Raw genomic sequence first — 11,136 nt, 5'->3', positions numbered from 1 at the left:
TCACCGGAAGCATGTACGAAATGACGTCATTTAAACACGTTTACGATCGTGGTTAAACGACGTTTACAAACGCACCTTTTTGTGAGTTTACGATCGGCGTTTTGAAACAGCGTTTAAATGAAAGTAAGCATGGACGCAACCGTGTTTTGGACTAATCACGTTTGGAAACGCTGATTCTGGCCTGAAAAGTGGAAGCATAAACACGGCCTATATCATTATTGTACCCAGTGGCGTACCTAGGATTTTCCACAAGGGGGGGGCAAATTCGTCTGCCAAAAAATTTGACACCCCCCAAAGAAAAAGGTCTTCAACCACAAATAAAGGCAATTGACAAGAAAAAAAGGGTCTTCAAGTTCAAAGGAGCGGGCCAGGGATCAGTTGTGACTCGTCAGGGGGGCAGTTTGCCCCCTCTTCTCCCCCCCCCCCGTAGGTACGCTAATGATTGTATAGATCACAAGCTTAAAAAATTGAATGATTTTACAAACTGCATAAAATGACTATACATCTATTATGTCTATGCATAAATTTATTTATGTACTTTACTAAATCTTTTTGAATAACACAATTGTTTTTTTTAATAATGATTTCCCATTTTTAAATTATCGATTACATGCATGATAAAACTCAGCCCCCCCCCCCCTTCTACGTTTTGATTTGTATAGCGTTTTCCTTTTTGACTTGATCGCTGATCTCTTCGGCGTAGGTTTATTGAAAAGAGGAAACATTATTAGAAGCATTGAATGCATCTAGAAAAAAATATATATATACATATATACATATATGTCATGCATGTAATCGATAATCTTAAAATGGGAAATCATTATTTAAAAAAAATTGTGTTATTCAAAAAGATTTAGTAAAGTACATAAATAAATATATGCATAGACATAATAGATGTATAGTCATTTTATGCAGTTTGTAAAATCACCTCTCATTAAACTGTAAGCTGGCTATACATGTTTCGAGCAACTTGACTGCGAATAATACAGGCGAGACAGAAGTTCCAAAGTGAGTGCACTCTAAAAACACTGAGTTAAATTTTACCCCAAACTGGGTAGAATTTTACTCAAGGGAACATGCATGTTTGCTAGGTATTTTTTAATTTAATTTAAATAATCATTTTAAAATATCTTTTTACCCAACCAACATTCATGTTCCAATTTTACCCAATATTGGGTTAAGTTTTTTAAGAGTGCCTGTCGCAAGACTTCATAATTTTGAACCATCGCTGATAGCACAAAATAGAGCTTCGATACTCATTCGATTTATGTCACTTTCCCTACATATAGGTAATGAGTTAATTGTGGTTGTGGCTCTTGGAGTTATGATGATCATCTTCATTAATTGGGAAGTCTTCAGGAGGTTTATATTCCGTGTTGACGATGCATAAAAAGAGCTGAACGAAGATGGTGATTTTATCTGAAAAAAAAAGAATTAAAGACCAACTCGTAATAATGGCATATAATACGTCATGGTAGATTTGGATTTTAATGACAACTTGTAAACACGTTATGGGTTTATGAGCTAATACTCCTGAATAAACGCCATCTCGTCGTGATCGTGGTAAATCACCGAAATCAATATTCTTTAGGTCCTTCATAGAACGCCCACTAATTAAGGCATTTGATCACACAGGGACAACTTTTATTGTCAGTATAATCCACACTTTCAAACTTGTAGACTGAAATCTGAAAGTGAGACTTTAAAATGATCTGACCCCTCCCCGATCTCTCTTTCTGATTGATCTTCTGCATTCTTTCCTTCTTTTCTTCCACTTTTTTTCTTTTCTCTTCTTTTTTAATAGTTCTTCACTACATGGAAATTGTTTATAGGGTGTGTAGTCACCCCGTCCCTTTTTGGTACCACCGCTAAATGACAGTAGCTCTATACCGTGTGAGTAAAAAAAAATGACACCTCATAAATCCCAAATTTAAGGAAAAAAGGTATGCCATGAACGCAAAGTCAGGAGTACATATGGCTGGAAAGAGTATTTTCTCAAAAATAATTTGATACCATATTTATGGGGTATGTCTTCACGCTTGGAAAATCAGTAGGTATTCTTTGCAGTGATGTAAATTTTGATTTGCGCCAAAGTAAGGCATGATTGTAAATGAACCCCACATGCTAATGATGTCACAATCCTACATGAGTTGGTATTTGCAAATCCCTTTTCAATGAAATTAACTAGAGAATAGATACTAAAAGTGTTTATTAAACGAATATAATGTTAATTATTGAAAAGGCGTTTTGAAATTGATTTTGATGCAACCCTTGTTGGATTATCATTGACATCTGGATTCATTCATTGCAGTCATACCTCAATTTGGCGCCAACCAAAATTTACTTTACTGCAAAAAATATCTGATCATCCAAACGTTAACACAAACCACATAAACATTGTATCAAATTATTTGGGAAAACATACTCTTTCAGGCTATATATAATAATTATGTGTTAATGACATATTTTTCCTTAAATTGGGATATGTGAGTGTCAAGTTTTTCTTGACTCACACGATCTAGACTCATCTGCAGGAGAGTGTGTATTAGAATGGAACATAACATTACATAACACAGCATGACATAACACAACATGACATAACATTACATAACCTAACATAAAATATTGAATACCTATACAGGGTCATATTAAAAGAAAAATATGACAAAACAGATGAAGATTTATTGTTACCCATAAACGGCGGCTGATATTTGTAATAGATGAAAGGCACGTAGACAATTAATCCAGCCACGATAATCACTGTCGCAGCAATGATCTCATTTCCACCATGAGATTCGAAGAATGGCGCAATTATGAAGAAAACAGAGAGAATAGCCATCAAGACTGGTAGCGACCAATGGACCTGCATGGTTTGAAGTGAAAAAAATAAAATGGAAAATTATTATTTTTAAAATCCAGGGAGTGTTTACGGAAGGCATTGTCGGAAGTTTTATCCGTCAAGTCCTGTTTTATGCGACAGTTGCCATAACATAGGCAGATCCAGGGGGCGAGGGGCCCGGACCCCCTATTGGCGGAGCAAAAAAAAGGGGGGAAAAGGGGAAAGAAAGAAAAAAAGAAGGGGAAAGAAAGGAGGACAAACGAAGAGGAAAAATAAGAGGAGGGTGTCGAGTGAATAAAATAAGGTCAGGGGAAGACTTGGAAAATGATTTTCGAAATATATATTTCATGTCACTTGATAAATTTTCGCTCGCGCTTCGCGCTGATATGTAGCTAATGCACAGCATTTGTATAGCGCCATATATCTGTCAAAGACATTCAAAGGCGCATTGGAAGAGCCAGCCAATCTGCCGTGGGTCGCCTACACTGTTAAAAAAACCCTGATTTTACAGAAAAATAAAAGAAGATTTTGCAGAAAGCAATACCAGAATCATTCTTTAAATTCATGAAACAGGAATTTTTCTGCAATTTAACAGAACAGGTCTGTTAGAAAAAGGGGAAAAGAGTGTTTTATTTTCGGAAATTTGTAAGATTACACACACCAAATACCAATTTCCTGTAAGATTACGCAATCTGGTAAGATTACAGGTGTTCTCGAGACTCTGCTGCAGGAACTTCTTTTAGTTTAAGGATAAATTTTCTAACAGTGTACAAGGGCGCGCACACAGAACTGTGACTTGCAGGGGCCTGTTGCATAAAAATTTTTACCTAAGAAAACTCTGGTAAAAACTGAAAACTTAGGTTAGTCTTATTTCTGCCATTCACTTTAACACAGGGCAAAAACTCCAGTAAAAACAACCTCAGTTTTCTCAGGTAAAAAAAATTATGCAACAGGCCCCAGATCTCTCCTCCCGATAACAGGTTGGGGAATGCAGATGGACCACGACACCGGGGTTTCCCCCTACTCTTATTCGAATAGTGCAGTGGGTTCTTAACGTGCAAAGGTGGTTATTCTCCTCTACAAGGGACCTCCATTTAACGTCCTATCCGAGGGACGGAGTGTTTTCCACTGTAACATAGCCTGCATCTATGAAACAGGGGAGAGACGTTTACTCACAATTAACGCACTGGCTTCAGTCATCAGCCCGGGGTGGACTCGAACCCACGATCTTTGGTTCAACGGGCAGACGCTTTACTGAGCCAACTTCGCTCTTTCAGCTCAGACATCGAGCTTTTATTATTTTGTTTGATTTACAAATTGATTTTTTTTATTGCTCTGTATGTCCTTTTTACGGTGTAATTATCATTTGCAGCTTTTTGCGCTGTGCGCTCGCATTATTTGCTTTGCTAAGTAGGCCTACATATTGTCTTTGTTTATTCCATAAGATACTGTATATATTAATTCTATAACAAACTACTTATAATCACCCTTTTACGACATTATTAAAAAAAGATCGTCTCGCGCTTTGCGCTCGCATATGATGATAAAATTTTAATGAATTCCTAATAACTAAATTGTCCCCTTTTCCAGAAAGGAATTTCGACAAGTAACATATCACGCTTGGAACAGGAATAGGAATAGGAGATAGTCATCATTTTCATATGATGACAAAATGTCCGTAGGCCTAGAATATCCAGGTACTAGGTCAGAATAATAATAAAACACATCACCTAGCGCTTCGCACTCGCATCATCAGTTATCCACATACACTTCACAATTTCCCTACACAGTGATTTAGATAGTGCTTAAATTCACCCTTTTTATATACCAGGGGCCTGTTGCATAAAACTTTTTACCTGAGAAAACTCTGGTAAAAACTGAAAACTAAGGTTAGTCTGATTTCTGCCATTGACTTTAACACAGGGCAAAAACTCCGGTAAAAACAACCTGAGTTTTCTCAGGTAAAAAGTTTTATGCAACGGGCCCTTTTTATATACCAGAATATCAAATATTTTTCGCTCGCGCTTCGCGATCGCATTATTGATTTTCATGATAAAAATGAAATGTATTCAGAATGCCAAGATTCTGTCTAACTCTAAAACACGCGCACAGATGTGTATTGAGATATGCAGCTTGATTCAAAACGTGATAAAATTATCCAGTTCGCGCTCCCATTATTAATGTAGGAACTTCTTTTTTCATGATTTAGAAAAAATAAATAGAGTGTCCCATTTTCAGGTCTGAAATCTCAATTTATTTCAGCTCGCGCTTCGCGCTCGCATCAATTGTTTAGTTTTACACCTATACCGTTTATTTAAAAAAGTGCTTAGAATGTCATTTTTTAGGTCGGAATGCCAAAGCATTTTCAGCTCGCGCTTCGCGCTCGCATCATCTAAAGGTTGAAATATGTTTCGTCTTAATGGTTAATTGCAAATCGGTCTTAACAGGTCCCTTTTCGATCAAGCCAGAACTAATATTAAAATTTTCTGCTCGCGCTTCGTGCTCGCAGTAATTATCTAGTTACATACGCATCTTGTCCAGGTTCACAAACATTGCCCAAAATATTAAATTTTTCAGGACAAAATACATGATATTCCAAACATTTTCAGCTCGCACTATAGTGCTGATGAGATTATTACATTTTTATGTTATTTTATAAGAATAAAGCTTTAAAAAATGACATCACGGCCAAGAAAATGGGGAGAAAAGGAAAGGGATAAGTGAAATATATGCCTATAATTTGTCAAATGTTATGTCAAAATTTATCACAAACTTTTGATTTTTGTAGGGAATACATCCTATAACTTTAGTTTGCTGGTGAAGAAAAAAAAATATCAAACACACTGTGCCATCCCTCCTAAGTCCTAATCCAACAGAAAAATCTCGGATCCGCTCCTGAAAATGATGATTAATTTGCACGTACAGGTAAATGATTAGCGAAAGCCTGATGAAGGGGGTGGGGCGATCTGAAAATAATCCTTGGAAAGTCTGGTTTGATGCAACTTAAATAAGCACAGAAGTTGAAATCAGAAAACGCATTCACCGTAAAAAATATATTTTCTGGGAAGTAACATTGACAGGAAGTTCATGGTTTTGGTATATTATGGAGTACCTTAAGATAAGTATTGAGATAAGACAAGGAAACGCATTCACTGTTCAAAAATGGAGACGCCTTCTTAACCCTTTAAAGTGTGATTGAGATTTAGTTTGATGTACCCTAACATGAATATTGAGTTGAAAAAGATGAACACATTCAATATTCCAAGAGGTAAACATGTTCAGGAAACACTTACCCTGAGAGGACGATTGATGACTGGTTTTATGAACCTTAAGGTGAGTATTTAGACGAGCACGGTGAACGCATTCTTTATCAAGAATGTCAAATGCATTCTTGAAACTATAACCTTTATAGGGTGATTGAGGTCTAGTTTGAGGTACCTTAAGATAATTATTGAGATGGAAATAAGGAAACGTATTCTGATTCACTATTCAAAAATAATAATAATAACATTTAATTACCCAAGGTAGCCACTCTAAGCTATTCTTCCAGCGGGCCCCGCATAATATAATATGTTATTCATGTTATTACTATACCTTTTTCCGTTTTCATGCGTCGAGCGCCTGACAAGAAGGCAAAGGTCCTATTTTTAAAGTCTTTGGTATGACTCGACCGGGGATCGAACCCACGACCTCACGTCTATGAGGTGGGCGCTATACCACTGAGCCACCATGTACGCGTTCTTAAACACTAACCTTGAAAGGACGATTGAGGTCTGGTTTTGTGTATCGTAAGATAAGGACAGCGATGGATATAAAGAAGTATGATAGCCAGATAGCAAAGCTGAAAAACTCGATTAGATGTTCTAAGCTGATCGGAAGGAGAAGAGTGATGGTTGAGATAAGGCCCTAGAAGAAGAAAAAAAATATATGTAAATTCAGAACACATTAAATGCGTGACAACGGTCGCTCAGAAATTTTGTATGGGGGGTAGATATCAATGGGGTCGCTTTGTGAGCGTTCGTTTATATATCGTTTATACGATGTTATTTCTTCAGATGTTACATTGTTTTTGTATTATGTTCATAATTATATAAAATAGGTCATTAAAGTCAAAAATTACAGGAATCATCATTTAACAAGATTAAATTCTCCTGTTTGCACTTATGTAAAAATCGGATCAAATTACCTTGATCCCTGAATGCTAAATTTTTATTTGAATGGACAATATCTGACAATAGTCATGCCATCATCAATATTACAATCATCGTTTTTTACGTGCTGAAAGATATCAATAAAAATGGCTATAAATGAATGGGTCCGGGATTAGGCCTAGCTGTATGCAGCTAATATTTTAGTCATTTTATTATTTTCTAGTCGCATTTGAGCATACAAAATAAAATAAAGGATGCGATATGCGATAATAGGTGCATCCATTATCATCATTATATTCATTTTAAAAAAAACTTTTTAATTCTCAGAGTGTAGTTGCAATAAAAATGGGGGACATTTCATAAAGACTTGTATAGTTAATGCAAAAGCTTTTAACTTTTTTTTTCATTATAACACGTTTTATGAAACGTGTCCAGGGCCCCGTCTTACAAAGAGTTACGATCGATCAATCAATCAATCGCAACTATGGAAAGCCATCAAAGTCAACATATAAAATGCATGTTTGCTCAGAATGTTTTCTAGATATGAATGTATATCCATAATTCATTGATTTCTTGACAATTTGGTGTGTTATTAAAATTAAAATTATGACACTTATGGATTTCTTTGCAAGACGGGGCCATGCAGTCCAGTACCTCGACGAAATGGGCAACAACTTTTTGAATGTAAATAATAAGTTACAAAGCTTCTATGAGGGTAAACAATCCCCCTCCCGAACGATATACTATTCAAGTATGAAAAGGATGGGCAGCAAAATTCTGTTAACTAAATTATGAATAATAAGTCACAAAACATTTACCAGGATACACGAACCCCCCCCCCCCTCCATCGGTACGATTGTATACTCAACAGATAGATCCTATTCAATGAAAATTTAAATATTCAAGTAAATATTTTCAAACGGGTTCCAAACTTACCATGAGGAATAGAGCAAAGTTAGGTGACATGGTATCAGGGTTTACCATGCCTACAATCTGAGGCATGTGACCTTCTCTACCAAGAGCAACAGCCATTCTGTTAAATCATTCAAAAAAGACAACTGAAAAACATTAGAATCATAATCACTTTACAAATGAAATGAAATTATTGATGGAGGCATCTCATACAAGCGTAATAGATGCGATGTAAGTACTTCAATAGGTGTTCGAGTCAGGAATGTTATTTTACCATGCGTAACTTCAAGTGTACTTTCCATGAGTCTCAAATGCTTTCTAGATATCTTGAACAACAGTAGTTTCATTTCCCCCATCTTGTCAGGACATTGACAAGTTTTCAAGTTGTCGATCAGGCATCACATAAAATGAATGATAGTCGAACAGATTGCGCTATTGAAATATTGTGAAATTAATCCTTGATGATTAGGGGTAAATAATTTGGCAACTGCAAATTTTTGCATATGGTAATCTGATTAAAGAAAGGGGTACTCTGGGTCCAGTCTTACAAAGAGTTGTGATTGATCCAATCAACCTCAACTATGACAATCCATCATCGTCATAAATTTTCTTACCAGAATGTGAAATTTGCATTATGTCCTTTGTAAGCAAAAAGAAGCACACAATATTTTCAAGAAAATTATGAATGTATGATTACGCATCATCTAGGAAATATTTTAAACAAACAGCAATTTTAGATGTTGACGTTGCTAGCTTTCTATATAGTTGATCCGATCAATCGTAAGTCTTTGTAAGACGAGGTCTTTATTTTTAATGCATAAAACTGGAGGAAATAATCACACTATTATCTACCTAGAATGGTGATATTGTCACATGATTATAATATTTATGGCACTTTAGTAAACCATACGATTATGAGATTCATTCTCCAGTCTTATGTTTGGATACGAAATAATGACCATAAGAATTATTAAGGTACTCGTAATATACTTACCTAGAATATGTATAACAAAGACCATTAGCTGTCCCAAATGCAGCACAGCAAACAAGAAATGGTAAAGACCTTTGTAAAATGCCTTTCCCATACAGTGTGAATGATGAGAATGTCTGAGGAAATTTAAAAATTAAATGATGGTAGTCTTCGTGGAAACAGTGATTCCCTTATGAGAAATAATAAACAGAGTAGGATAAAGGAGTATTATACCTATAGAAAGAGATAATGATGACATATTGAAATCATTCCAAACTCATACGAACAATAAAATTACACGTTTTTAATGTGTTGAAAATTGTTTAAGCCAAATAAAAATTATAAAAGTGAAATTTCATCTATATCAGATAAAGGGCATTTTTTATGATACATAAAAATTCCATAAGAAGATTCAAATTGTTTAATTAAGTAACATTGTCTTTTCTTCTATGAAATTCATACTTAATTGGATTCTTAAAGAATTGTATTTATTTTCATAGATGTGAAATTACAAAATTTTCATTTCAATTCGATAAAAAGTTAGATATTTCTTTTCGAGTGTTCAACACGGTATGAATTTACGAAATATTTATTACGATGAATTATTACATTACAAGGGAGATGTATCTATTACTTACACATTGTAAAAACGCTGTTTGAAATTCTAAGCACGTTGTTTAAGCCCGTCACTCTAACAACTATTGTTTAAACCTTTTAAACTGTTTAAACATTTTAAGTTGTTGTTGTTGTCGTTGTTATTTTGAATAGACAAACTAGTCAGTTTTGACTATTGTTGCCTTATAAATATGCTTCTCTTTTTTTTCAAAATATGATAATTTCTTTGTTCAAATTATGTCAGTTTGAAAAGTAAAAGAAAGAAAGGAAAGAAATGTTCTCAGGAAATTGTGCAAGACCACCTCACCTTAAACAACTGTGTAAACTTTTTAAACAAATTGTTTAAAATGTTTTATCAGTTACATTTTTAAAATAACTTGCTGTTAGCGTGACGGGCTTAAACAACGCGCTTTTTTTTTACTGTGAACTATGAAGAAAAAATATAATAATACAAATAATTACAGAGAGGGTTAATCATGTTAAATTTCTCCAAAGTGTGTGATGGAATAAATGATGTCTTACCGTGGCGATTGCTTCGTCCATAAGGACTTGTTGCGGACTTAGTACGGTGTAATAAGAAATATTAACCAATATGTAGAGAACTGTAATTGTCGGCATGGCAATCATTATGGCTCTTGGTAAAGTTCTGTTAGATATTGAAAAAAAAATCTTGTAAAATCCATCGAATATATTGACAAAGCACAGGGCACAATTTTTATTCTTAACAAAATATTCATTAATGAAGTATAATTAAAACGACACTTATTTTCATAGGGTAACCCATAGACGAGACTGCTATGTCAGATTTTTGTGATTGGTTTTTGTGGTTATTTTATTGTTTACTTTTTAAATGTTAAAAACTTAATGTACAATATAACGTGCAATAATTCATCAGTCTCAATGAAGCCTTTCACCCACCTTTTGGTTTTCATACTTTCAATGATTATTTACAACATTTATTTGATAAAAGGGGCCAACGTCTAACGTAGATGACATAAGGACTAGACTTCTTCCTAGCTCATCTATTCACTTACAACCTCCAATATCACTTATAAGCTTAAAATGGCAGTCTCCTATATTTCATTTTTAAACGATATTATATTTTTAATAGTTTTTATACATACAAGTATGTCAACAAATTTTGTTTTCCATGTATAATTTATATCTGACTTAGAACAATACTACTAACGTAATCATTATGCTATTATATTTATTGTTATGAAATGTTGAAACATGATTATGCTTTTATATACTTTGTTATTGAAATGTGGATATCAAATCAAATCAAACCAAATAAAATGTTTATTTTTTTGTATATATTTGTCACGTATTTATATGACGATGACTATGTTTTTTATATTCTTGCACTTAACTAATGTTGGTGATCGTTTGTTTTAATAAGAAATAGTAATTTTACTAATGTTGACGATCGTTTGTTTTAATAAGTAATAGTAAGTTAAGTTAAGTTGCCAAGATAATTTAATAAAATTTAATTGACTTACTTAGCAGGGTCTTTCATTTCTTCCATTGTGTAAGTTAAAGAGTTCCTGTAAAAAGGGAAAAGAAGGAAAAAAATAATTACATTTTACTAAATCATTTTACCTAGTGCAAGCTCGTCCTTTTTTCTCCCCTCAAACTTATATATTTTG

At 34.3% G+C, this 11,136-nt stretch overlaps 1 protein-coding gene across 1 annotated transcript; it reads right to left on the bottom strand.

The window, feature by feature from the left end:
- Positions 1-1,166: 1,166 nt before the first annotated feature.
- LOC121409381 (b(0,+)-type amino acid transporter 1-like) lies at positions 1,167-10,116 on the bottom strand. Its single transcript, XM_041601315.1, has 6 exons — positions 10,010-10,116; positions 8,897-9,009; positions 7,927-8,023; positions 6,593-6,745; positions 2,692-2,863; positions 1,167-1,419 (listed from the first exon to the last, which is right to left on the bottom strand). The coding sequence occupies exons 1-6, from the start codon at positions 10,112-10,114 to the stop codon at positions 1,298-1,300; spliced, it is 762 nt and encodes a 253-aa protein (XP_041457249.1). The 5' UTR covers positions 10,115-10,116; the 3' UTR covers positions 1,167-1,297.
- Between the last annotated feature and the right edge of the window lie 1,020 nt (positions 10,117-11,136).

The sequence above is a fragment of the Lytechinus variegatus genome, chromosome 2 (assembly GCF_018143015.1).
Source record: "Lytechinus variegatus isolate NC3 chromosome 2, Lvar_3.0, whole genome shotgun sequence".
NCBI classification, from domain to species: domain Eukaryota; kingdom Metazoa; phylum Echinodermata; class Echinoidea; order Temnopleuroida; family Toxopneustidae; genus Lytechinus; species Lytechinus variegatus.
The sequence above is the reverse complement of the archived record's forward strand: the minus strand, read 5'-3'. Positions and strand labels throughout refer to the sequence as shown.

Excerpts from the sequence above, each read along its gene's own strand:
- LOC121409381 (XM_041601315.1), bottom strand. The coding sequence starts at position 10,114 with ATGATTGCCATGCCGACAATTACAGTTCTCTACATATTGGTTAATATT. Across the intron at positions 8,024-8,896 it reads CTTTGTTATACATATTCTAG|AATGGCTGTTGCTCTTGGTA; the intron begins GTAAGTATATTA and ends ATGATTTAACAG. Across the intron at positions 6,746-7,926 it reads ACTTTGCTCTATTCCTCATG|GGCCTTATCTCAACCATCAC; the intron begins GTAAGTTTGGAA and ends TTCTTCTTCTAG.